Here is a 27,514-nt window from a genome sequence, read left to right on the forward strand (position 1 = left end):
AAGTCTGTTGAGAATTAATGAGTGATGCATGAGTGAACAAGAAAGGCCCCACTCAGTATCATCTTCTACTTGCCCTCTTTCCTTCTCTTTCCTTTTTATGCACATTCGTCCCCTCCTAGATCCTAAAGGGGCGTTGTGCTGCTGGGCCGCCCTCTCCCCAGCTTCGACAGCCCCAGCCAATTCGAGGCTGCCTTCTTTCCCAGGGCCTGGAGACTCCCAATACCTCGCTCTTCATCACCTGACAGTTGCTTCCTTGAAGCTAACCCGGCGCACCTGGTGGCTATCTGGTTTCGCTTCCTGTTCTGTCTTGGGGAGAAAGACCAGCTGGGCCTCACCGCCTCTAGAGCCCCAGCCCTGCATCTATAGAGGATTCTTGGAAAGGCTGCATCAGGGTGGTATGGAAGGAGCACTGGACAAGGAGTCAGGAGGCTGGATTCCAGGGTGCCACATGCAGAGGACCAGGTGTCCCCTGAGCCTCCCTTTCCTCTTCTGTCAAATGGGGCAGAGAAGACTTTGTTTTACGGCATAGGGTAGAATGCCTAATTGTTCTGCTGTGAGCCTTGTGGAAGCAGATCTTTCAACATCTCTAAGCCTCTTTCTCCATCTTCAAAGGAGCCTTATTGCAGAGATGAAATGGGCTGAAGCATGCAATACGCCCAACTTTCATCGTAGCTTGAACCCAGGGCTGGCATGCAGGGGGTGTATCTTGGGTGGCCATCCTAGGGACCAGGCATGGGGGAGAGGAGAGCCAATGCAAAGGTGTCCTGAGCTGATGATCACCTGGCTTGGTCCTGCTGGGACTCACCCCTTCAGAAGCAGTGTAGAATGGACTTCAGAACTGCCCACCAAGGGACAGTGTTTGGGGACGTTTATCCACCAGCTCCCATCCCATTCTCCACTGTTCAAAGGTTTCCCCCAGGGTGGTTCATCCCTCAAACTTCCAGTTGCGCACGCGCGAGTGCAGAGCGCTTCCCGCAGGCAACATACTAAGTGCTGTGGGTGGAAAGCAAGAAGTAATTGGTGCAGCTGAATTGAGGTGTCAGCAGGTTCCACTTGTACAGAGCTGGTCGTGGCAGCCATGTGTGACTGGGGTCAAAGATAGGCCAAGAGGTACGAGGTGGACAGAAGGGTGACCATACACTCTCAATAGGTGCCTGTGGCATCTGTGAATGTTTGTGAGGATCAAATGAGGTCATGCTTTTGAAAATGCATTGCAAATGAGAAAGGATTACATGAATAGTCGCCATCAGCAAGTCGCCCTCTGACATGCTTTTCTCCAGGATTCCCTTAATGACAATGGCCTCAGGTGGCCCATATGGAGGCTTAGTGTCCCTGAAATGGCTCATAGGGTGACCAGCTTGCCACGTTTGCCTGGACTCTTCCAGTGTTCCTATGTCCCTGGAACCCATCAGGTCCTGGGGGTTGGTCATTCAACTATACTTGGGGACATGACCCCAAGGCATGACCTTCACAGAGGTCATGGAAGGAGAAGCTCAAATGCTGCCCACACACCCTCCAGCCCCCAGGGTTCACACCTCGCTTCCCAGCTCCCCTGTCCAAGTGCATCTGCTGTCATTTCAGACCCATCACCTCATTTTCACTTGGAATCAAAGAATCTGGTCTCTTTTCTTACTTTTAATGGTTCATTTTCAGATACTGTAGAAAATTCAGAAAATACAGAGGAATGTAAAGAAGAAAAATTTAACTCGCTCATTACTCTATCGCTCAGAAATAAAATACTGGACACATTTGGGGATATACCTTTCCAGATGCTTCCTGTGCCCACAAAAATATACTTTTAATGAGGCCGGATGTGATGGCTCACACCCGGAAAACCCAGCACTTTGGGAGGCCGAGGTGGGTGGATCGCCTGAGGTCAGGAATTCGAGACCAACCTGGCCAACATGGTGAAACCCCATCTCTACCAAAAATACAAAAATTAGCCAGGCTTGGTGGCATGCACCTGTAGTCCCAGCTACTTGGGAGGCTGAGACAGGAGAATTGCTTGAACCCAGGAGGTGGAGGTTGCAGTGAGCCGAGACCATGCCATTGCGCTCCAGCCTGGGCAACAGAGTGAGACTCGTCTCAAAAAAAAAAAAAAAAAAAAGAAATATACTTTTAATGAAAGTATCTCCTGATACGTGCAGATGAAGAGATTATACGCGTGTGCACACAAGCCTGTACCTACTCATGAAGGAGCACGCACACCTGTGCACACACCCCGTGCCTGTTATTTACAAAATAGTCATAGAATCTTCAAGCAGGACTGTCCCTCTGGTCCAACTCCTAGGTTTTCTAGATGAAGAAGTAACTTGCCTGAGGCCGAGTGACTAACAAACTCTCACGCTAGTGGTCTCCTGGCCCTTGGGAAGGCGAGGGCCACAGTGTCTCTGGGAACACAGCCCAGCAACCCCTGTCTCCACCTCACGACCTCAGCATTCCTGCAGCCCAGCCAGTCAGGATCTCACAATTAGCCACCCTAACTATCACTTAATAGCTAGCACAGCAAATGGCCCGTGTGTGGAGAGCGAACACGTGTGAAGTGGATTGAAAATGGCTTTCTCTCTTACTCCTTGCACCAGCCATTAATTTTCTCCTTACTAAATGCCCTAGGCCAACGCTAACGAAATTAAATTTGACAGGGATAAATGTGAAGTCCTTAGTGCCAAACATTCTACTCCACAAAAACAGATTCGGGGGAGGTGAGGCAACTTTTGTGAAAAAAAAAAATCCTAGGAGACCGAATCAACAGTGATACCCAGTTCCATTAACAGAAGCATGGAGTCCAGAGAAGAGGAGGAGAAAGTGCCAGTGTAGTCTGAGCTGGTCGGACCCAGCCTGAACGTTGGGTTTGGTGGTGGAACTGTGCCTCCAGGCCCTGAGAATTGGGAGCAAGCCCAGAGGAGGGAGCCAGGGGGATGTAGGCACTTGAAACCATCAGTAAAGAAATGGCAGCTGGGCACAATGGCTCACACCTGTAATCTCAGCAATCTGGGAGGCCGAGGCGGGTAGATTGCTTGAGGTCAGGAGTTCGAGACCAGCGTGACCAACATGGTGAACCCCCGTCTCTACTAAAAATACAAAAATTAGCCGGTCGTGGTGGTGCACACCTGTAGTCTCAGTTACTCGGGAGGCTGAGGCATGAGAACTACTTGAACCTGGGAAGGAGAGGTTGCAGTGAGCCGAGATTGTACCACTGCACTCCAGCCTGGGCAACAGAGCAAGACTCCATCAAGGAAGGAAGGAAGGGAGGGAGGGAGGGAGGGAGGGAGGGAGGGGAGGAAGGAAGGAAGGAAGGGAGGGAGGGAGGGAGGGAGGGAGGGAGGGAGGGGAGGAAGGAAGGAAGGGAGGGAGGGAGGGAGGGAGGGAGGGAGGGAGGGAGAGAGGGAAAAAGGGAGGAAAAAAGAAAGAAAGGAAGGAAGGAAGGAAGGAAGGAAGGGAGAAAGGAAGGGCTGAAGGTGTTGACCTAGAGAGGATGTTTAGGGGAAACATCCCTGATTCTTGGCTCTAGGGGCAGAGAACAATCTCATTCACTCTCCACGGGGCCAAAGACAACTCGTGCCCTTCTCCACCGCCTCGTTAGTAATAGCTGGAAACAACAGGTGTGCCTCCGTGGGTGAATGATGAAACAAACAATGCTGCATCCATGCCTCAGAATTCTGCTCAGAATAACACGGAGCAAACTACCCGTACGCATGACAGCTCAGATGAATCCCAAGGGGGTTAGGCTGAGTGAGAACAGCCAGTCCCCAAAGCTTACATTGCTGGATGACTCCATTTGTAGGAGAGTCTCAAAATGACAAAACTATTGACATGGAGAACATATTCCTGGCTGCCTTGGGTCAGGGAGGGGACGGGCAGGAGGGCGTGGGTGCGGCTGTGCGAGGGCAGCACGGGGGCTCCTTGCAGTGACCGAGTGTTCTGTATCCTGACTGTCCACGTCAGTGTCCTGGTTGTGATATTGCACTACAGTTGTGCACGATGTTGTCATGGGGAGAAGCTGAGTATAAAGGGTACGTGGATGGTTCCCGTAGTACTTCTTACAACTGCCTGTGACTCTACAATTATTTCAAGACAAGTGTAATTTTTGTAAAGATGGGCGGAACCCCACGCGTATATACGTGGAAGGGTGTGCCCACGAAGGAGGGTCTGAGAAGACACACGGTGGACTTGGCAGCCTGCCGCAGCACAGCAAATCAGGAAAGACAGACTCCTTTTTCTTTTTCAACCTCTTATTGCCACTTGTCCCACCGTGCATGCGTGACTTGGTGATTTTGCTTAGACCCATGAAGTAGCCAAAAACAAGGTGTGTGGGGGAGGGGAGGAATGGGGGAGGGAAGGCATGGGAGAGGGGAGGAACAGCAGAGTTTGGTTTCACCCACCCACGGCTGGCAAAATGCCTACTCCAGGTCTCCAGGAACATTCTGAGCCTGCCGTGTGAGAGCCAGGAGTGACAGGAAATGGATCCAGCCCACTCTGGCCTCTGTGTCCCCACCCCACCACCCTGAGGCCAGCCTGTCTTGGCGTTCCTTCCTCTTGCTCACAAACCGTCATGGTTCTCCACCAATTCAGCCACTCATGAAGGAGCGAGGGTGGGTGATTTCCAGATCCAACAGCAGCGAACCCCCGCTCTGAGCCACCACCATGGGCCAAGAATCACCCTGAGTGCCTTTCAAATATGACATGGTGTAATTCTAAGATCCCCAGGGGATAAGGGCTGTGGCTCTGCCCATTCTACAGATGAGAAGACCGAGGGATTAATAACTACGTTGTTCGTGCTGGATCCCATGCAGAGGACATTCCTAGCACCACCTCTGAGACCCTCCCTCTGCCTCCCCACCATCCCGCCCCCCACCACTGGCCCCCAGGGCCCATGGACCTTCAGGAAGCAGGGTTGTCACTGAGCACCCCAGCTTCTTGGAGGCAGCAGCTGAAGGGGCTCAATGGAGGAAAGAACTTGGGGACAGCAGCCGGTAACCAGCTTCTTGGTGCCCAGGGGGAAGGGTGGCGTGCTCCCAGCTCACCAGCGACCTCTCCTGGTTGGAAGTGTGAGAGGTGGGCGAGCACCCGGACCCTGCCTCCAGGACTGTGCTCCTGACTGACCAAGGCAAGGTCGGGTGCTTGCAGCCGCTGCAAAAAAGGAATTGGCCCCAGTTGGAAACTGCCCCAGCACAGGCCACTCGGGTGTCAAGATGAGCTTGTGGCTCCTGGGCTGCAGGAGCGGGGGCTGACCTGGGGGAAGGGGTTTCTGGCACGGATGGGACATAGCAGCAACACCCTGTGTCCCTGGCAACCGATGTCCAGTTCTGTGGTGGACATTCTCAGACTTCAGGGAAGCAGAGGACTAGGAGAGCGGGGCAGAAGATTCTGGATGGGAGGAGTGGCCTGTCCTACATTATGAAGCTACCCAGGGGGTCTGGCCCCCCACCCCATGAGAGCCACTTCTCAGAGTAGGGAGGAAGAAACCAAGCAGGAGACGGGCTCAGCCCTTCTGGAAGTTTCTCTTGCTCCGTCCTCTCTTCCTTCAATCACACTGAGTGAGGGGATTGGAATCTGCACCAGCTGTGTACCTTAGGAAGAAGTCACCATAACTGTGGTTTTTTGAGTTTTTTTGAGACAGGGTCTGGCTCTGTTGCCCAGGCTGGAGTGCAGTGGTATGATCTCGGCCCACTGCAACCTCCACCTCCTGAGTTCAAGTGATCCTCCCAACTCAGCCTCCCGAATAGCTGGGATTACAAGTGCACCCTACCACATCCAGCTAATTTCTGTACTTTGAGGAGAAACAGGGTTTCACCATGTTGCCCAGGCTGGTCTTGAATGCCTGGGCTCAAGCGATCCACCCTCCTCAGCCTCCCAAAGTGGTGGGATTACAGGCGTGAGCCACCACACTGGGCCATAACTATGGTTTAAGAGCAGGAAAGACACAGACAGACAAACTTCAACCCCACCTTGCCTTCGCATGTCTTGCTCCTCTGCCTGGAAAGCCCCCTGAACTCCATTCCCAGTGGGCAAATTCTTCATTTTTGTTTTGAGATGGCGTCTTGCTCTGTCACCAGGCTGGAATGCAGTGGTGCGATCTTGGCTCACTGCAACCTCCGCCTCCTGGCTTCACGCGATTCTCCTGCCTCAGCCTTCCGAGTAGCTGGGACTACAGGCATTCGCCACCATGCCCAGCTAATTTTTGTATTTTTAGCAGGGACGGGGTTTCCCCATGTTGGCCAGGATGGTCTCGATCTCTTGACCTCGTGATCTGCCCGCCTCGGCCTCCGAAAGTGCTGGGATTACAGGCGTGAGCCACCGCACCCAGCCTGTTTTGATTTTTTTCAAGATGCAGCTAAGAGTCCCTTGGGTAGAGGGATCCAACCTCCTGCTTGCCCGGGGCAGCTCTGCCTGGCACCTCTTATCTCAATGGTTATTCATGCTAGGTCCCCTTACTCTCACGCGCGTCCACCCTTGGACCATAACTAGGGTCACCTTTGGGGCTTATCTCTCCCTGTGTAGCCGTTCTCTGTGTGTCTCTCCTGTGCCCCCACCAGTCTGGGACGCTGGAGCCTTTCTTCTCTGTCTGTCCCCAGGACCTGCGCAGAGGCTCACACACGCGGCAGCTGTGTCTGGAGTGAGTGGATGAGTGAAGCCAGACAGGATGTACAGTGTTCTTTTTTTCTCGTTCCTTCCAGGGGTCTATAAAGGGCACTGCTTCCGGATCAATCACTTCCCAGAGGACAATGACTACGACCACGACAGCTCGGAGTACCTCCTCCGTGAGTGTCAGGAGGCCTGGACTCTCTTTCTGTGGGGAGGGGGAAGGCTGGGGGGGAGGCGGCCGAAGGAAAGAGGGACACTGGGTGTGGAGAGGGTGATTGTTTCGGGATGCTCCGCTCACTCTCTTGCTCATTCAGACATCGTGAGTTCGGAGGATGGAGTTTTGCTCATCACTGCCATGACATACTGGGTATCTCAATGGGGTTATTTGGCTGCGAGGCCTGTGCCCTGGGGAGACAGGCCTGGGCAGAAAGCCTGCTGGGCGTGTCTGGCTTCGGAGCTACTGATTGGCTGGAGCTGGGGCTGGAGCAAGGGAGGTTAAAGATATAGGCTCTGCCCAGGCTGGGTCTCCCTGAGGGGTGTGGCACCCCAAGCACACTGGGGTCTACCCACCCTCTCCTGCATACTCTCTTCCATTCCAGTCTTGAAAAAGCAGATACAGTCGTACACCAAGACAGCCTCGTGGGGTGCTGGGAGACCCAGGGCAGAAGGCGAGGAAGGTGCCAGGGAGCAGCCTCTGATATATGGTCCTGAAGTCTTTTAAGCACCGCGTCTGCCCATGGGAGCCCCCACCTGCTCCTGGGTCCAGTGGCTGCGTGGGGCCCCCAGACTGAAGCCCGGAAGTCATAGCGCAAGCTCAATCCCAAATAACAAACCCAGCCACCATACTAAGTCCAGATCTCATCCCTGGGCCTGTGAATACTTCCCTGGGAGCTGCCAGGGAGGAGCCTGCAAATAGAAAAATAGCACCATTTCGGAGTCATTTTCCCCTTTCACGTTAGGCAAGACACGAAGAGCAGCTCACAGCAGCACCCCTGGGGCTCGAACCCAGCCTCATTGATGGAGAATCGATACCAGCGCCCTCAGAGAGAGCACAATTCACTCTGCACCTGCTTATAGATCGTTTTTTCTAAGAGAAAGGATTTTGATTCTGAGTCATCTGGTGAAATAGAACAGCACGCGGTTCCCATCGAGCCTGGGGCAGTGTCAGGCTGCTGCGACCAGGCCCAGAACGTGAAATAATTTGGCCACCGCTCTGCCTCCCATCCTTCCTCCCTCACCTTCTCCTCCCCTTCTCCTCCTTCTGCCTATACTCTGGTTCTGCTTACCGGGAGCCCACACTGAACCAATCAAATGAGATTCTCACAGGGCCGCCAGAGATAGTTGTGCAGGTTGCACACTGCACAACTCAAAGGATGTCACATGCATCAATTATGGTATGAACATCCGTCCAGTTGTATAGTGCATGTCTGCACAACTGTCTACAGAGGCCCTTGGTGCTCAGCCTAGCTGGGATGACCCAATTGAAAATCAGCCCCAACTCAGAATCTGCCTTCTCTGCCCAATCCAGGGCAATCAGGTGGTTCTTAAAGCTCTGGGGGCAGATGTGCCCATGGTCCAACCCTGGGACTATAAGGAAAATGGCATTAGAGAAACAAACCATTCCCTCTCCATTTCCCACTGGAGCTCCCCTGAGGTTATGGGCATTGGTGCTAGTTTTTCTTTACTCACCTGTCTCTGTCCCATTCATGGTCCCGGAGTGCTGAGGTCTTTTTCTGGATTGGCCTCAAGATGCAGTAGCCCAGAGGTCACCCCACGTGGCTTCCTGATCTCCCAGCAGGAAGCAGATGTCACGCTCAAACAGGATGAATAAAGGGTGTCTATGGAAGGACCATTTACAAAAGTGTGGTTGAGGTTAAGGGAAACCCACAGGGCTGGAGAGCACCCCGGGACCAGCAATAGCCGGGAGCCTGGATAGGTGAGGGGGGCAGGCGTGGGAGCCTGGAGGAGGGAGCGGTAGGGACAGAGCCGCCTGGCAGGAGCTGCGGCCATCGGGAAGCAATGTCGCCCCTTCACCAACAGCTGGGCCGAACTCCCTCGCAGACACCCCTCTCCAAAAGCCAGAGGTGGGAGCCCGAGGATTCGGTCCACACAGTCAGCTTCCCGGGGCCCAGGGCAGGATGGAGTGAGGCTCTGGAAGAGCAAAAAAAAACAAAAACAAGTGAGCCGTTCCAGGTCCTCTGGGGAGGGTGCAAGGCGGGGAGGGCTACAGAGTGATTTTCCCAGATATAATGATGGTGACAGCACAACCGCAATTAGAGCTCATTGGGGAAGGCCATGTTCTCCTTAAGCGTACGCTGTGGGGAAAGCAGCCAGGTTCATTAACAAGCTCAGAGATGCTCATGGAAGAGACAGCTTGACGGCTTTCGGGCCTGTGGTCTCTGCTGCTGGCAGAAGTCAGGGCGGGGTGGGAGGGAACTGACTTCCCAACAGGGAGGTGTTTTTCCACTCGGTGGCTGCAGAAACCGGGATATCTGGCCCTAAAACCAAGCTCTGCATGTGTCTTTGATCGTCCTTTTATCTCCAGAGTACAGGTGCCTGTGAGCTTGGAGCCAGAGGGGCTGAGCAACTTTCAGAGACAGGCCAAGGTCATGGTCGCCACAGACATCTGGCATGAGTTTCCAGGGCCACCCTGATTTCTAATATGTTGTCTTCTGGTCTCTGTCCAGACTATGGCTCCCCAAAATATGTAGAAGCACAGGAGGGTGGTCTCTGGCGGTTGATATTTGCAACAAGTGAGGATTCATGAGGGTTCATTTATTCATTCATTTAACAAGTTATTGCAGCCAGACGCAGTGGTTCACTCCTGTAACCCAGCACTTTGGGAGGCCAAGGTGGGAAGATCGCTTGGGGTCAGGAGTTCCAGCTTGGTCAACGTAGTGAGACCTCATCTCTAGAAAAAATAAAAATAAATTAGCCAGACGTGATGGCATACGCCTCTAGTCCCAGCTACTCAGGAGGCTTGGGTGGGAGGATCACTTGAGCCGAGGAAGTTGAGGCTGCAGTGAGCCACGATCGTGCCACTGCACTCCAGCCTGCATGACAGAGCAAGACCCCATCTTAAAAAAAAAAAAAAAAAAGTTACTGTGGGCCTACTATGTGCCAGGCACTGTATTAGACAAGTGGAGTACAGCAGCAAAGAAAACAGGGCTCTGTCCTCCGGGTGGAGAATGGGTGTTTTGGAGAAGGCAACAGATCCACGGTGGGGCTACCTGTGGGGCTGCCTGTTTCAGGCCGGCTCATCTGCGTGGGCGTGGAGCACCAACCCTGGCAGATCCAAGGCTGCGCTGCTCCCACCCAGTCTTTGACAATTCAAGAAGGAACTCGGCCCCCAGCCATGCATTCTGAAACCTTCCACAGAAGCTGGGCTTGTGTTGTTTGTTGCAGAGCGCCCTGAAGGCCTCTGAGCTCTTATGATGTCCCTGCTGATTTGCAGATGCACAGCCCAAGATTTGAGGGGGTCACCACCCCACCTCCTGCCTACCTTCTCTTCCGCAGGCCCTGCTGATCCCAGGGGTTCCTGCCCACCTTGCCCTGGGCCTGGTGCCCCTCTCCAAGTCTGCATTTTCAGCAGCTAGGTGGATAACTTCTGTGCCAGGCCACAGGGGGCTGGTGTCAGGGCTGCTGGGAGTCCACAGTGTGCCCGGGGGTGAGTTAGAAGGAAGTGTCTGGTCTCCTGGCAGATGCAGATCCTCTGCCAGGGCTTGATATGGCTAGCAGGGCATGGGCTGGACTTCAGCCTCACTCATCCCTCCACCCCTTAGCCACCTGCGCTGTGTCCGACCTGCACCACTGTCTGTGGCAATCCCAGCTGGCATCTGCACATCCACAGCTCAGGCATGAGTCCCTGTGGCAAGGCATAGGTGCTTGTGTGACTTACCTGGGCAGAATGGATGGCTCTGAGCCAAGCCTGGGCATCCAGTGATCTTAGAGCAACTGGGCCTTTTTTTTTTTTTTTTTTTTTTTTTTTTTTTTTTTTTTTTAAGACGGAGTCTCACTCTGTCATCCAGGCTGGAGTGCAGTGGTGCAATCTTGGCTCACTGCAACCTCTGCCTCCCAGGTTCAGGTGATTCTTGTGCCTCAGCCTCCTGAATAGCTGGGATTACAGGCACCCGCCATTATACCCGGCTAATTTTTCTATTTTTAGTAGAGACGGGGTTTCACGATGTTGGCCAGGCTGGTCTCAAACTCCTGACCTCAAGTGATCCACTCACCTCGGCCTCCCAAAGTGCTGGATGGACTTCCTTCTCTCGGATTCCTCTGACCTGTCTGCAGAACGAGGGCATGGAGGGGATGACTGACCCCAACTTTTCTGGCCAGCACAGATCAGAGGCACATTTCAGAACCACACAGGAAACTTCATCCCAGAGCCCGCTGCTGCCAGAAGGCAGAGAGGAATTGGAGAGGAGGAGGCACCGGAGAGAAGAACTGCATTTAACGCCCCCAGACAATCCCCTGTCTGTGAAGCAGGGACACACACTGATGCGTTCACAAAAAAGGAGACAAACCCTGCCTTCAGAGGAGAGGCTGACAGCCCTGAAACCCGCTCAGCTGGCTGGGGAGGGCGGCGCCTGCCAGTGCGGCCAGACTCACTGTCCCCTGCGGGGGCCACCAAGGGTCCACGAAGCCGAGCTTTCTACGGGGCTGGGAGACAGCAGGTGCTTGGGAAAGGCCGAACTCTTTGCTTCCCTTTCCTAAGTCTCCTTTCCCTCCCTCTGGTCTTCCTCCCACCCCATACGCTAAGGGAGGGGCACCCTAAGCCCTACTGGGTGCTTGACGTTTTCTCATGGTAACCCTCCGATGAGGCATGTTCATTTCCCAAGGCCACCATAACAAATGATCAAAACCGTGTGACTTGCAACCGAAATTCACTGTCACAGTGTGGAAGCCAGAAGCCCAAAGTCAAGGTATTGGGGGACCCTGCTTTCTCTGAAGGCTCTAGGAGAGGGCCACTCTTCCAGCTTTGGGGGTGGTTGGTACTCCTTGGCTCATGGAAGCACCTTTGGGTCTCTGCCTCCGTCTTCACAGCCCCTTCTCCCCTGTGTCTTCTCCTCTTCTAAGGTTCTGTAAGGATGCTCGTCTTTGGATCTAGGGCCCACTGGATTCATCCCAGATGATCTCAGCTTGAGATTCTTAACTGAGTCCACATCTGCAAGACCTCTTTTTTTTTTTTGACAGAATCTCGCTCTTGTCACCCAGGCTGGAGTGCAACGGTGCAATCTCGGCTCACTGCAATCTCCACCTCCTGGGTTCGAGTGATTCTCCTGCCTCAGCCTCCCAAGTAGCTGGGATTACAGGCACCCACCACCATGCCCGGCTAATTTCTTTGTATTGTTAGTAGAGACGGGGTTTCACCATGTTGCCCAGGCTGGTCTCTAACTCCTGACCTCAGGTGATCCGCCTGCTTTGGCCTCCCAAAGTGCTGGGATTACAGGCATGAGCCACTGCGCCCTGCCAAGACCATTTTTCTAAATAAGATCAATTTACAGGTCCTAAGGGTTAGGACACAGGTATATTCCAGGGAGGCTGCAATCCAACTCCCTACAGGTAGATGTTACTATTCCCAAGTTATAAAAGGGGACTGAGGTGGCCACCAAAGTCAGCTGTCCCCGCTCAGCTAGTCAGTGGCAGGGCTACAAAGGTGGTTCTGTGGACACTGTGGGTCACAAGCATCCCTCTCGGCCCAGTCACACCTCCCCTGTGACTTCAGGCCAGTCGTGAGGTCCCACATCCTTGTCTGTCACCTGGGGGATGATGATGATGATGATGATGATGATGATGATGATGATGATGTTGAAGGTATAGAATGGTCAGGCCCAGCGCGATGCACCTTACATGTACAAAACCAAGTGTAGGACACCGGTGCTGTGAGGAACCTCATTCCACAGACGGGAAGCTGAGTTTTGTAGAGTGAAAGTGACTTGGCCAAGCCTGCACAGCCGGCATGTCACAGACCCAATGCCAATGCCTGTGCTCTCAGCCACTGACCAGGGACACCCTTTGTGGACACTGCTTCCCAGCCTTCCAGGGGCTTCATGGAGACTGCATTGATGCAAGGGCTGAGGGGGTTGTGCAGTGTCGCAGAAATGTGATGCAGTTTGTTGCTTTCATGGCTGTTACTATGGTCTCCCTGGTGCCCACTCCCAGGGAGAGACTAAGCGAGATGTGACTCCAGGGTGAAGGGCAGGCCTGGAGCCCCCACTTGCATCTGATCCAACAGCCCTGAGCTTACCTAGGCCCTGGCCCACCTCGAGTCTCCAGGTCCTGATGGGAATCTCAAATCCTGGGGAAGGGCCTGGAGCTGCAAGGTTCCTGGGAGACATACACAGCCATGCCCGGAAGGGCAGCTGATCTCACTGCCTTCTGCTTTGTGCCCCCCACCTCCCTGGCCAGGCATCGTGCGAGCCTCCAGCGTCTTCCCCATCCTCAGCACCATCCTGCTTCTGCTGGGTGGCCTGTGCATCGGCGCCGGCAGGATCTACAGCCGCAAGAACAACATCGTCCTCAGCGCCGGCATCCTCTTCGTGGCTGCAGGTGAGCCGCCTGCCCGGGCTGGTGCTGGGCTGGGAGCTGGGGACACAGGACTGCCTGTTTCACACTGCAGGGAGTGTGCATCCTGCGGGGGGAATGCAGACATAACATCGCTGCATGCAACTGACTTGTAACGTTCCGGTGTTTAGGACGGGGTGGATGGAGAATGGGGAGCACCTGCCGAACAGGGCTTCCTTGTGGGGTGACAGAAATGTTTTGGGTGCTTGCACAACATTCTGAATGCGCGAAATGCCACTGGATTGTGCCCTTCCAAAGGGTTACTTTTATCTTGCATGAATTTCACTTCAACCAAAAAATAAATCCAGGTGTGCAAAGTGGTGCGTGGGGTTCAGCTGGCAGTTTTACAAGCCTGTAACTGGAGCCTGCCTGGGTTAGGCGGTCAGGGAGGTGCCCAGGGGAATCATGCCAAAACTCGAAGGAGTTGGCCAGGTAAACACAGGGTGGGGGCCCAGAATGGGCATGAGTGGCCATCTTGCAGAGGAAGCAGAAGTCCAAGGTGCCCAGGAAAGAGTGAGCAGGCGGCCCCCGCCCATCCCGACTGCCCCAACCCTCCTGGCTACAAGAAGGCAGCAGCACCTCAGAGCCATGCCCGATGTCCCCAGAAAGTGCCACTGGGGAAAAGCCACAGAGCTGTGGGTGACAGTGACATGCCACCTGGGCTGAGGATGGGCAGGTCTGTGATGCCGCACACGCGGGCCTCTCAGAGCATCCTTGTCCTGTCCTGCATTCCCTCGCCCTTTCTCCTGGAGTGGGTAGATCACTTCTGTTCACATCCTGGGACCCGGGGCCACTGCAGTAGAGGGGCTGGCTCCAGCTCTGCAGCCGCCGCTGGGGAGCCGAGGTGCCAGGCCCCAGTTCTACACCACTCCAGGGTCTGTTTCCTTCCAGTGCAATAAATACATGTGTGTGTGGAGTGCGTGTGTCAGGAGTGTGGTGTGTGTATGTGTTTGAGAACTGTGATTGTGTGTGTGGTATATGTGTGTGTTTGAGGAGTGTGGTGTGTCTGAGGACTGTGGTGTGTGTGTGTGAAGAGTGTAGGATGTGTGTGTGTATTTGAGGACTGTGGTGTGTTTGAGGAGTGTGGTGTGTTTGTGTGTGTGAGGACTATGGTGTGTGTGTGTCTGAGGAGTGTGGTGTGTGTGTATATTTGGGGACTATGGTGTGTGTGTGTCTGAGGCACGTGGTGTGTGTGTATTTGAGGACTGTGATATATGTGTGTCTGAGGCGTGCGGGGTGTGTGTGTGTATTTGAGGACTGTGGTGTGTGTGTGTGTGTGAGGACTATGGTGTGTGTGTCTGAGGAGGGTGATGTGTGTGTGTATTTGAGGACTATGGTGTGTGTGTGTGAGGACTATGGTGTGTGTGTGTGTGAGGACTATGTGTGTGGGTCTGTGGAGGGTGATGTGTGTGTCTGAGGAGGGTGATGTGTGTATTTGAGGACTATGGTGTGTATGTGAGGACTATGGTGTGTGGGTCTGCGGAGGGTGATGTGTGTGTCTGAGGAGGGTGATGTGTGTCTGTGTATTTGAGGACTATGGTGTGTGTGTGTGAGGACTATGGTGTGTGTGTCTGAGGAGGGTGATGTGTGTCTGTGTATTTGAGGACTATGGTGTGTGTGTGTGAGGACTATGGTGTGTGTGTCTGAGGAGGGTGATGTGTGTCTGTGTATTTGAGGACTATGGTGTGTTTGTGTGTGTGAGGACTATGGTGTGTGTGTCTGAGGAGTGTGGTGTGTGCGCGCACGTGTGTGTCTGTTGGGAAGAGGAGCCTGTGTTGAGGGTCTCCTGGGAGAAGCATGAACCTCCCTCCTGGCCAGGCCCCCCGCCCTTCCCTTCTTCCCCGCGGCTCCGTTCTCTCTCCTCCTGCCCCAGGCCCACCACCTGCTCCTTGAAGCAGTCATTTTTCACAAGGTGTGAGCCGTTTAGGAGGTCCCGGCTGTGACCCCTGAACACTGCCCCGGAGCGTCCTCCCCAGGTCAGGAAGAGAAGACTCCAGTCACACCAGAAACCACAGTGGCCGTGCCAGCGCTCTGTGAGCCCGACCGCACCATCCCCGCTCCTGCGGAGGAGGCACACAGGGAGTCCAGCAGCTCAGGTGGCTTCCCTGAAGTCACACGCACAGTGGCAAAGACACGCTGTGCCCAGGGCTGCCCCCCTCCAAGGCCCCTCGAGATGCCCCCTGCAGCTGCCTGTGCCCCCAGAAGAAGCCGTTTCAAAGGCAGGCCCAGATGCTTGGTGCCACCAGAGGGGCTTGGAGCCTGGACCCAGAGCCTTAGCCAAAGAAAACTAGTCCAGGCAGAGAAGGTGGCTGCGGCCGGCTGCAAGGAAGCAATGGGGAGGCCCGCAGGGGGACACTGGCTTATTCACGGGCGTAGGGGGCGCTGATGGGGGCCGAGCGTGGTGGCAGGCACCCGGGCGTGTATGGGGCCTGGCTTCAGACCACCAGCCCTGGCAGGGAGGTCAGACAAGCTCTTAAAGAACTCGAGGTGGAAAATGGTAGGTACCACAGGGGAGGGACAGGTTCCAAGGCTGGGAAAGTCGGAAGAAGATAAAAAACTTCTCTGGGAAACTGGATTCATAGAGTTGTCATTTAAGAAACACTTTTCCAACGCGTGCTGAATACAGAGTGGGGAAGACAACACGAAGCTAGGGAAGCAGCAAGAGAGAGATCAGAGGGGAGAAAGGTGAACTGGTGGCGGCTCACACCTGTAATCCCAGCACTTTGGGAGGCCGAGGCAGGCAGATCACTGGAGGTCAGGAGTTTGAGACCAGCCTGGCCAGCATGGTGAAACCCAGTCTCTACTAAAAATACAAAAATTAGTTGGGCATGGTGGCACGCTACTTGGGAGGCTGAGGCACAAGAATCACCTGAACCTGGGAGGCGGAGGTTGAAGTGAGCCGAGATCACACCACTGCACTCCAACCTAGGTGACAGAGCAAGACCCTGTCTCAAAAAAATAAATAAATAAAAAGCGAACTAGTAGGGTGAAAAAAAAACATGTCAGAAAGGGTTCTTACAGAACACAACGGAAGAGACAAGGAGTCGAAACCCAGGACTAATGAGCTCAGGGCAGGATTGCTGGACCCCTTAGCCGAAGATATTCTAACCCTTCCACACGGGGTGGGTGCTGCAGAAAATGGACAGAGGACGTGGACAGTGCAGAGACAAACACAACACAGCACTTTATGATAAAATGCAGCAGATGGTAATTGAACTTACGGCAGGCGCCCTGTGTGCTGGATGCTGTTGTGAGCACTTTGTATATATCAGCTCATTTAATCCTCACACCAGCCCGGCGAGGTGTGGACCACAGTTACTCCCACTTTACACATGAGGAGACTGATACATAGGGATTGGGAGTAATTTGTCAAAAGTCACACTGATATTTGGTAGAACTGGAACTCACACCCCACCAGTGTGGCTCTGTTCAGCCTCCCTTAGAATAAGAGAGAATCGAATAAACACAACAATGACTCTTTTTCACTTCCCATATTGGCAAAGAATCAGAAATTTGATAATATTCACGATAGGCTGTTGGGACATTTGTACCCTTACAGAGGGCACTTAGGCAGTGACTGTAAATTTAAAACACTAAATGCAGTGTAATATCCTGAATCCATCCAGGGACAGAGAAAGGACATTAGTGCAAACCCAGTAAAATCCAAGTAAAGGCCAGGCACGGTGGCTCACACCTATTATCCCAGCACTTTGGGAAGCTGAGGCAAGTGGATCACTTAAGATCCTGAGTTTGAGACCAGCCTAGCCACATGGTGAAACCCTGTTTCTACTAAAAATACAAAAAGTACCCAGGCATGGCGGTGCGTGCCTGTAATCTCAGCTACTCAGGAGACTGAGGCAGGAGAATCGCTTGAACCCAGGAGGCAGAGGTTGCAGTGAGCAGAGATCGTGCCACTGCACTCCAGCCTGGGCAGCAGAGTGAGACTGAGACTGTCTCAAAATACAGACAAACAAAAAATCCATGTAAAGTCTGAAGTAATGTGCCAGGCTGGTTTGTTTGTTGTGGCGAATGTTCCACATAATGTAAAATGTTAACATTAGGGGGAACTGGGTGAGGAGTATATGAAACTCTCTGGACCTTGCAGCTGTTTGGTAAATCATAAATTATTCTCAAATAAAAATGTATTTTAAGTGTTTCAATGCACATGGCCCAGCAGTTTCACTGCAAGGAGTGCACCCCGTAGTTGTATCCATGTGCACACGTGAGGCTGTAGACACAAGGATGTCCAAGGCAACCTTGTCACAGCAGAGGGCAGGGAGCCACCCAGACATCTCCTGCAAAGGCCTGGTTAGGTGGGTCGTGAGACTTCCGTATGGGGGTGCCGCATGTAGTTAGAAAGACAGGAGCAGCTCTGCATGGCCTGATTCAGAACTGTCTCTCAGATATACTGTTAAGAGAAAAAACAAGCGGCCAAAGAGTATTGTGCAAAGGAAATAATAGGGGTGTGTGTGTGTGTGTGTGTGTGTGTGTGTGTGTGTTAGAGAGAATTCTTTTTTCTGGAAGGACATACAAAAGAAGATAACAGTAGTTGCCTTAAAGAGGGGAACTGGGGGCTGAGAGTGTGTTTCATTGTATACCTCATTTGAACTTTGTACTATATTACCCATTCAACATTAATTACTGAAAAGAAAAATTAGCAACGAGAATAAAGAAATACTCATCAGAGAGGGGAGTGTCCACCTGTTCCCTGCCCTGCCCATCCCACTGTGGGTCTAACCTCTGCCTCTCTCCCTCCCTGGCCCCACTCCCCGCTCCCTGCTTCCCTTTCAGGCCTCAGTAACATCATTGGTATCATCGTCTACATTTCCAGCAACACAGGCGACCCGAGTGACAAGCGGGATGAAGACAAAAAGAACCATTACAACTATGGCTGGTCTTTTTACTTTGGAGCTCTGTCTTTCATTGTGGCTGAGACCGTGGGCGTCCTGGCTGTAAACATTTACATTGAGAAAAATAAAGAGTTGAGGTTTAAGACCAAACGGGAATTCCTTAAGGCGTCTTCCTCTTCTCCTTATGCCAGGATGCCGAGCTACAGGTACCGGAGACGGCGCTCGAGGTCCAGCTCGAGGTCCACCGAGGCCTCGCCCTCCAGGGACGTGTCGCCCATGGGCCTGAAGATCGCAGGGGCCATCCCCATGGGGGAGCTGTCCATGTACACGCTGTCCAGGGAGCCCCTCAAGGTGACCACCGCAGCCAGCTACAGCCCCGACCAGGAGCCCAGCTTCCTGCAGGTGCATGACTTTTTCCAGCAGGACCTGAAGGAAAGTTTCCATGTCAGCATGCTGAACCGACGGACGACCCCTGTGTGAGCCACCTGCCCCTTCTCTCAGCTCCGGCCTCTCCCCAGAATGGCTCTTTTTGTCACACAGGACGGCATGTGATCCTCAAGACAACGAACAATGAACTAAAGCCAAACGCAGCCCCCCCTGGTCTCCAGAGGTGTCCTGGGCTGGCTTTGCACAGCGGTTGTGCTGGGAGACTGGACCCGGGGCTGCAGAAGAAGCTGAAGGCTGACTTTGTCCCCTCCCCCAAAAGGGTGTTTTGATGCCCCAGGGTCACTGAAATCTCCCAGGAAGCCCCAGAGCTTTCCTGAGGCTGCCCGGCCTTGATCAACTCGGGAAGACAAAATCGAGCCATTATCTCCTCTTGGAAAGGAATCTTGCCAGAAAAACGGGATTTCAGGCCCCTCCCTCCCTGCCTGGGCGCCTGGCCACCAGAAGGCTCTGCCGAGCACCAAGAGGTCTCTGGGCTCTTGTCAGCTGCTTTTGAACCTGAGGTTCCTGTGTCATTGAGCCAGAAATCAGACCACCGAAGCTCACTCCCTTCCTCTCCATCTCTCCCTCTCTTCGAGACTCTGGCGGTGGCCTGTGATCCTGAAGACAGCTCTGCAGCCAACTGGTGCTTCGGCCTTTGCGCTGTCCCGGGGCCAGCTTCCCTCGACCTGGGGAGGCCATGGCCTGTGGAGGAGGCCCAGGTAAAGGCTGGCAGCTGTTGCTGGCTCTCCTCTCTGCTTCTGGAAGCTTCCGCCTCACTCAGAATGGGCAGGACAGACCCACTGACTGGACTTCAGAGTCTGGAGGGTTCCATTGGTCAGGGGAAAGTGAGCACGTGGCCTCTTGCTGTGCCCCTTGTCACAGACCCGAGGAGCAACTCTGTCCCCTGAGCATTGGGGGTCCTGGGGAAGAGGTGGACACACAGCTCCCTCCAACTGGCATTCGGCAACAGGAGCCTGGACTTCTGTGCAAGAAAGGGAGACCCAAGGGTGAACAGTGGCAAAGAAAAAAAAAAAAAAAAACCCTAGAGAACAAACATCCAATTCCTAGGTGGTTACCAATCATGACTTCCTGCAAATCAACACCAGGAGAGCAACTTACATTCATTTCTTTGTCTTAAAACGTAGCAGCAACTGGCCCCACAACTCCTGTCAATGTAATTTATTCCACCACCACCTAACAGGATGGAGTGGAGGGAGTTTGGATAAATGGGCTGAGCTGGGCTTCTCTTCCTCCCCACAGAGGGGAGATCTCAGCACTTTGTCCGGAGCTGAGGAAGTGGGTTCTGTGTTTTACAGTTTTTCCAGCCATTCTTTTTTTTCCCCCTCGTAAAGCAAGCAAAGAGCGTGGAAGCGTGTACTGGCTTGGAAGAAGAACTCTCTAGAACATGGAACTTAACCCTCTTTTATATAAAACATGTGCTTTCTAAAGAAAAATTGTTTCTTACTTTTTGAGACTCCTTGATCCACCCTGGAACAGTCGCCTGTAGTCCTGGTAGCTATCGTGCTTGGAAATAACAAGTGCATCCTTACCTCAGCTATCTGCTTGCAACCCATGGGCGGACTCGGCCCCCTGGGGTTCAGACCCAGGTCCATGCGGCCTGGTGATGATGTCATCGTCTATCCCACCTTCCTTTGCCCCCAGGAAAGGACACATCCACCCACAGCGGCTGCAGCTGACTGCTGCGGTGTACCTTAGAGCTGAAGTGAGGCCTGCCAGGGCCCCTGTGTGCTGTGCTCCGGAGCCTTCGCTCCCGTCGGGGCTGACATCGTCTGGTGGCGTGTCCAAGTGTGCCTAGCAGCGGACGCTGAAGCACCAGAGCTCAAGGCCTTCACCTGCTCTAGGCCAGCCCCGTCCCCACACCCCACCACCTCCACTGCCATGACCAGGCTGAAGACAGGGAACGCCCTCCCCAGACCCGCCGTCCAGCAAGGCCCCGAGACTTTTCTTCTGTGATCTCCAAAAGCAAGGCAGCCGCGCTGTTCTGTTTCCTCTCCGTCTGCCACCTCCCCTCCCACTGCCCCAGAAGTTTCTATCATTCCATGGAGAAAGCTGTGTTCCAATGAATCCTACCTCTTGCCCAGTCCCAGGCAGAGTAAGCAGGGCCCACCTAGGGACCAAGAAAGAGTAGGAAGAAGGGGACGAGCCGGGAGCAAAACCACCTCAGACACCCGGAACTTCTCAGCCTTCTCCCCGCGGCCAGCCGGGTCTCCGGGGACCCTGGGCCCTGGGCCGCCCATTCCTGGCCCTCCTGCTGCATCTCAGACCTGACGCCCACCCGGGGGGATGTGGTGGCCGGTACCCGCCTTCTCTCCCTCCTCCCAACCCACCCCCTCACCCCCACCCCTGTGTGTTTCGCCAGTTAAGCACCTGTGACTCCAGTACCTACTACTGGTTTTTGGTTGGTTGTTCTGTCTTTTTTTTAATTAAATAAAAACATTTTTAAAATGTTCTCTTCTTGATGTGGGGAGGCGGGGGAAGAGCCCCCCATAAGTCTTTGTGGGCGATTAGGGTAAATAGATGTCCCTGGGTCTAGGGTACACTGTGCCCCACCCCCGCCCCCAGAGAAGAAGAAGGAGGCCCAGGGGGCGGGGAGGCCAGGATCTGACCAAGGCCGATTTTTCCGGCTTTAATCTGGGTCACTGGCCACCTCCCCAGTACCAATGGCTGGTTTCAAACTTCTGGGTGGTGCCATCGAGGTGGCTTTTCACCAATGAGCCAGAAGATACACAGGCTGCCCTGGGTGGGGTGTGGGCCCCTGGGCAGCCAAGAGAGCCAGGCCTGTCCCCCTGCAGAGTGGAGGCCAGCCGGAGCCACAGCTGCCAAGGCACTAAAGTTGCCCCCAAGTGGTTTCAAAGAAGGTCACTAGCCAGCCTCTGTTCCCCTCCGAATTCTGAAATGATTACAAAGTAGAGCATCCTTATGACTACAATGTGAGCGTCATGGCTGGAAAAGCCAGATGGGAGGATGTGGCTAAGACCAGAGGCCAAATGGGCTTCCTCCACTGTCACTGGACAGTCCCAGGCAGGGCATCCGACCACTCCTGTCCCAGGCCACAGGGAGGAGTAAGGTAAGGAATTGAGAGAGGGGCCAGAGGACCCTTCTAGCCCGGGCGATGGCCAACAAATGGCACAGGCCCCAGCCGACAACCACTGCAGACAGCCAGGTTCACCCTCGCAGGTGGGCACAGACCTCCACCTTCCCCTCCTTGGAGGCAAGAGGAGGGATAAGCAGCACCCTCTCCTGGTTCTGTCCCAGCTGCAGCCCAGGAGACCTTTGCATACAGTTACACTTTGCTCTTTCTTTCTTTTTTCTTTTTCTTTCTTTGTTTCTTCTTTCCTTCCTTTTCTTTTCTTTTCTTTCTTTTTGATGGAGTCTTGCTCAGTTGCCCAGGCTGGAGTCCAGTGACGTGATCTCAGCTCACTGCAACCTCCACCTCGTGAGTTCACGCCTCAGCCTCCCGAGTAGCTGGGACTCCAGGCGCCCGCCACCATGCCTGGCTAATTTTTTGTATTTTTGGTAAAGACGAGGTTTCACCATGTTAGCCAGGATGGTCTCGATTTCCTGACCTCATGATCCGCCCACTGGGCTTCCCAAAGTGCTGGGATTATAGGCGTGCGCCATGGCGCCAGGCCTGCATTTTTTTCAGGACTTTGACCTTGAGTTTTCTTGCTAAGGGCCACAGGCTTCACTGCTCCTCCTGGAACCAAGAGGCACCAAACTCTTGAGCCTCCTTCAAGAGAACTTCAGTCTCACGAAAAGCTTTCCTACCCGGGTCCCAGAGAAAAGCATGGAGCAGGGAGGCTGAGGGCCCAGCGTCCCTACATCCCTACCTTGGAGCTAAAGTAACCAGTCTTGGCTTTTCTGAACTTTCTGCCCCAGCTTTTAACCTTCTTTCCTCTTATCTGAGACAGGCACCTGCAGAAACTATGTGCTGAGCCACCAGGCCCTGGGGTCAGGGGAGCTCAGGCCTTTGCCCACCCCCACCTGCTGACCCCCTGCCAAGCTCCGAGCACTTATTCCACGCTGCCCAGAGTCAGCACTCTGTGTCAGAACTTCTGTGTCTCCTGTTGATTCTTAGCCCCTAGGAAACTGGCTCAGTGCAAGCTTCTCAGCCATCCTGGGTGGACTCCCAGGCCAGTCTGCATTTAGTGACTTGGTTCCACCTCCCGTGGTCACGTGGTCCCATGTTTCGTTCAACTAAAAACTCTGCCTCCATAACATGCAGAGTTAGAGCCACAAGAACTGGCACAGAAATAATTATTCCATTTCCCTAATAAAAATGCTGCTGATTAAATGATGGGTGCACCAAAATCTCAGAAATCACCCCTAAAGAACTTATTCATGTAACCAAACACTACCTGGTCCCCAAAAACCTATTGAAATAAAAAATAAATTAAAAAACAAAAAGTGCTGCTGAGGGCCAGGCGCGGTGGCTCACGCCTGTAATCCCAGCCCTTTGGGAGGCTGAGGCGGGCGGATCACTTGAGGTCAGGTGTTTGAGATCAGCCTGGCCAACATGGTGAAACCCCCAGCTCTATTAAAAATACAAAAATGAGCCAGGTATGGGGACTCACGCTTGTAGTCCCAGCTACTCAGGAGGCTGAGGCAGAAGAATCGCTTGAACCCGGAAGGCGAAGGTTGTGGTGAGCCGAGATCCCGCCACTGCACTACAGCCTGAGCGACAGCACGAGATCTTTTTAAAAATAATGCTGCTGAAAACTCCCTCTCCTCCAGCCCAGTAGCCCCATTCTATCCTGGCACTGGTGTTACTTACAACAGGCCGACTACCCGCCGGGCGCGGTGGCTCACGCCTGTAATCCCAGCACTTTGGGAGGCCAAGGTGGGCAGATCACGAGGTCAGGAGATCAAGACCATCCTGGCTAAAACGGTGAAACCCCGTCTCTACTAAAAATACAAAAAATTAGCCGGGCGAGGTGGCGGGCGCCTGTAGTCCCAGCTACTCCCGAGGCTGAGGCAGGAGAATGGCGTAAACCCGGGAGGCGGAGCTTGCAGAGAGCCGAGATCGCGCCACTGCACTCCAGCTTGGGCGACAGGGCAAGACTCTGTCTCAAAAAAAAAAAAAAAAAAAAAGAATAGTCTGACTACCCAACCAACAACCCCAAGCATATACAGGATTCATAGAATAGAAGTTCATTTCTCACTCCTATAAAGTCCACTCAGCTGTGCAGGGGTGGGTCCTAGGCTCCACCCAGTCCTGCAGACATTCAGAGACCCATGGAGACTCTGCCATCTTCAACATGGGCTTCTTAGGTTGCACTGAACATTGATGTCCAGTGGGCAGTTGGAGGGGAGAGAGAATAGATGATACTGTGGGTGGAAAGCCTTGTGGGAGGTTTTAATAGACCATGAAGTTGTGACTTCACCCTCTGTCCACATGCCATTGGCCAGAACTCAATCATGTGACCATGTCTAAGAGCAGGGGAAGGTGGGAAATGTAGTCTAATTCAGGGGAAAAGGAAAGCTTGGGGAAGAGCTGGTCAGTGTCAGCCCCCTGGTCTCTGTCTTTTGTTTGGTAACTCCCTGCTTGGCCTCCCTCCACCAAACTTTTTTGGGCATGCCCACTTTAAAGTGACAGCTTTTCCTGGGACTGCATCAACCTGTGTGTCCTGAGCCCCTCCTTCAGCTCCAACGTGATGTCTGACCTCTACTCTCTCCAGATGCCCCGTCTGTAGCATTGGTCCATACTACTTTCAATCCAGGTTGGAGGGACGGTCTTGAGCTTGTGCCTAGACGCAAACAAGAACCACGGAATTACTGAACATCATGCTCAACAGAACTGGCAGATACTTTAGGAATATCTCATTCAACTTGATCATTATATCCACGATCAAGATACCAGCAGAAAAATGCATACATTTGATCATTATAGAAAAGGATCAGGCCCCAAGAGGGAAGGAGAGGGGTAGAAGGAAGGAAAAATGAAAAGAAGGAAGAAAATCATTTTTTGAGAATTTTTGTAACAACCGTGAAAGGGAGCTACCGCTAGCCCAGTGGTTTTCAAGTAGGGGCAATTTTGCATCTCAAGGGGATGTTTACCAATATCTGGAGATATTTTTGGTTGTCATAACTTGAAAGGGGGGTGCTGCTGACGTCTATTGGGCAGATGCTGAGGATGCTGCTAAGTATCCTACGATGCACCAAACAGCCCCATGCTTCATCCCCCAAAAGAATAATCTGCCACAAATATCATTCGTGCTGAGGCTGAGAAGCCCCGCACTCACTTGATTCAACAGTGAGGGAAACTGAGGCTCAGAAAGGGTGACACCACTCGTACACCATCACATGGCAAGTTTTTGGTGCTTACTGTATCTAGGTTGTGGGCATACTACGAAAACGCATATGTTTAATCCCAGCATCTCCTTTCCCTGCAACCCATTTAGATTTCTGCCTTTTTCTTCTTCGTTGTTGAACCAACAGTTTCAGAAACAGACACTGGAGTTCGAGGAAGGGAATGGGAAACAGCCCCTGTCCCTGGGGAAGAGGGCTTTCTTGGAAGCCTGTGACCCTGTGTCTGGGAACAGAATGATGATGGAATTCAATCAGAACAGGCAGCAGGAGAACAAGCCCAGAAGCCTGGCCCAGCCTGACACAGGGATTCACCCTCCTCCGCCTACACCCTAGAAGCCGCAGTGAGATGGTAGAGGACCAGAAAGATGGAGATCAAAACCCAGCTCCTCCACTCTGAGGGGCAGCACTGGGCAAGTCACCCAGCCTCTCTCAGAGCCTGTTCCCTCCTCAGTCACATGAGGCAGGTGACATCCCCCACCTCGCATTGTTGAGAGAATGAACTAAATTTTCAACAAGGAAATGCACATAAACACCCCAGTTCAGCGACTGGCATTCTAGCGAGTGGTCAGGAATGTTTGTTGACAAACAATACTAAAGGAATTTCCCAAAGTGGATTATTCTAGAACAGCTGTTGGAGGCAGTGCTCTGAGAGCCAGGCCCAGAGGGTGCCTGGTGCACTGCACTTTGCTTTGGGAGAAACCTGCCATCCAGTATTGAGTCTTGCACCTGGGAGCGCCCCCTGCTGCCAGCTCCTTCTATTGCCGAAGCCCATTTGTTTTCACCCTCAGTGTCCTGGGCTGCTGGGCGGAGGTGGTCAGGGCAGCTGTGTGGCTGCTGCTTTCTTTGCAGGACCTGACAACCCCCAAACCCTGCTGGGGCCCTCCTGGTTCCATGAAGGTTACGCAGGCTGCAAGAACCCAGTCCTGACCAGCTCCCAGGTGCCCTGTTCTGGTTCCCTAACGTGGAACCACAGGAGCTGGCACTAAGGAGAGGCCTGGGAGAAAGAGGGGTGTGCGTGGATGGGAAGTAAGGGGGCAAGGGAGACCTCCCTGCAGGGAGCTCAGAGCCAGTCATGTTCTGAGCCTTCAGCTCCCTGCATTGGTACCCAAGACAGCATCCCTCCATCACTGCCTAGCCCTAGAGATCTGCGGCAGGGGGGAGGGATGGGAGGACAGAAATGGTTGCTCAGGGACCTTAGGATCCAGAGGGTGGAAGATGGGGCAGATATACCTGAGGCAGATGTTCTTAAACTTGCAGCTTTCAGCAAAATGGCTGGTGCAACCTCAAGAACAGAAGTCCTGCGATCAAAAAGGGTTACCAACCCACATCCTTGTGTGCTTAGAGCCCATTCTCTCCTCAGTCACCTGAGGAAGGTAACATCGTCCAAACAGCAGTGTTGGACCTGCAGGAGAGGAGGCTTGGAGGGACCTACACCTGACCTTTGTCCCCTATTCACTCCTATAGGACACCCAGAGGCCAATGAAAAGGTCAGGCCTTCTTGTCTACCTCCAAACCCAGCCAGGAGCTTGTCCACATGTGCAGCCTGAGGGCCTGGGCTTTGGGGACAGCAGCCTCAGCCACCACCTGCCCCCACTCCCCCCACCACTCCACAGCCAGCAGCTTCGTACTGCTCTCCTCTCCAAAGGCTGAGCCTGCCTCATCCACCAGACCACACATTTAGCCATTCTTTGCCACCCAAAATAGAATTCCCTCCAGTTGCCTAGTATATCCATCAGTAGGGCTGTGTAACAAACTGCCTCAAAACATAGTGGTGTTAAACAACCGTTCAATATACTCAAGGACTCTTGTCTCTGCTTGAGCAAGACAGGGTCACGATGATTTTTCTCTACTTCACTGTCTGGGGCCTCAGCTGGCAGGCTCCAAGGCTGGGGGCTGGAATCATCTGGAGGTTCCCTCTTTAACTCACATGTCCAGTGGTTGATGCTGGCACTTGGCCAAGACCTTAGGTTCCGTTTTCAGCCTGAATCTCTATGTGTAGACTCTCTGTGTGGCCTGAGCTTCCTCACAGCATAGTAGATGAGTCCAAAGACGAGTGTCTCGAAAGTAAGAGAGAAAGGTGGAGGTCTCAGAAGTCACACAGCATCACTTTCAGTGTCTGGTAAGGGTTGGAATGGTCAAAAGGCCACTTAGGGCTCAAGGGTAGAGGAAATAGACTCCACGCGTTTATGAGTAGTAACAAGGTTCTGGAAGAAAAAGTGGGAGCAGAAACACTGCTCTGGTCGTTTTTTGAAATCTGCTCCCCTCATCTCTCTAGTACCTTGTCAGGCTCTAGGCTTCTCCACCCACAGACCCTCCCTCCCATCCTCCATCTCCACTGTTCTCCCTGGAACTTGCCACATCTTTACGTCTCCTTGCTGTGGTCTCCTTCCATCTCCTGGTGTAAAAGAAACCATACCCTCACCCAAGGACATTGTGTCCTCCCTGGTGAAAGCTGCCCATTCTGTAAGAGGTTCGCTCTCTGCCCAGGTTCCCAATACAGCAGTCCCAGCAGCCCAGCCCCAGACTCAGTCCCAAGAGATACACAGGTGGGAAGGGAGAAAGGATCTGAGGGACCTTAGACTCCAGGGACAGGCTCAGGCAGACACACCTGAGACAGATATTTTTTAACTTGCAGCTTCCAACAAAACAGCTGGTGCAATCTCAGGAATAGAAGTCAACGATAACAGATGGTTATGAACTCATGTCCTTGCACGTGGAATTGCAGGCAAGGAGAGTTGGTGGTGGTGGTGGGGGGC

At 53.3% G+C, this 27,514-nt stretch overlaps 1 protein-coding gene and 1 pseudogene across 3 annotated transcripts in view; both read left to right on the top strand.

Annotated features, from left to right (window-relative positions):
* The window catches only part of LOC105469370 (calcium voltage-gated channel auxiliary subunit gamma 4), a 68,049-nt gene extending 48,579 nt beyond the window's left edge, over positions 1 to 19,470 (top strand). Inside the window, exons 4-6 of one of the 3 annotated variants that reach the window (XM_071083488.1) lie at positions 6,678 to 6,761; positions 12,997 to 13,137; positions 17,944 to 18,777. In XM_071083488.1, the coding sequence (XP_070939589.1) occupies positions 6,678 to 6,761; positions 12,997 to 13,137; positions 17,944 to 18,482 (764 nt within the window). In that variant the 3' untranslated portion in view covers positions 18,483 to 18,777. Of the gene's footprint in view, positions 1 to 6,677; positions 6,762 to 12,996; positions 13,138 to 17,943 lie in introns of all 3 variants that reach the window. The other 2 variants (XM_071083489.1, XM_071083490.1) reach the window with 2 other exon arrangements.
* Positions 18,522 to 20,898, top strand: LOC105469371 (uncharacterized; annotated as a pseudogene).
* The last annotated feature ends 6,616 nt before the right edge of the window (positions 20,899 to 27,514 follow it).

This window comes from Macaca nemestrina, chromosome 17, assembly GCF_043159975.1.
Source record: "Macaca nemestrina isolate mMacNem1 chromosome 17, mMacNem.hap1, whole genome shotgun sequence".
NCBI classification, from domain to species: Eukaryota; Metazoa; Chordata; class Mammalia; order Primates; family Cercopithecidae; genus Macaca; species Macaca nemestrina.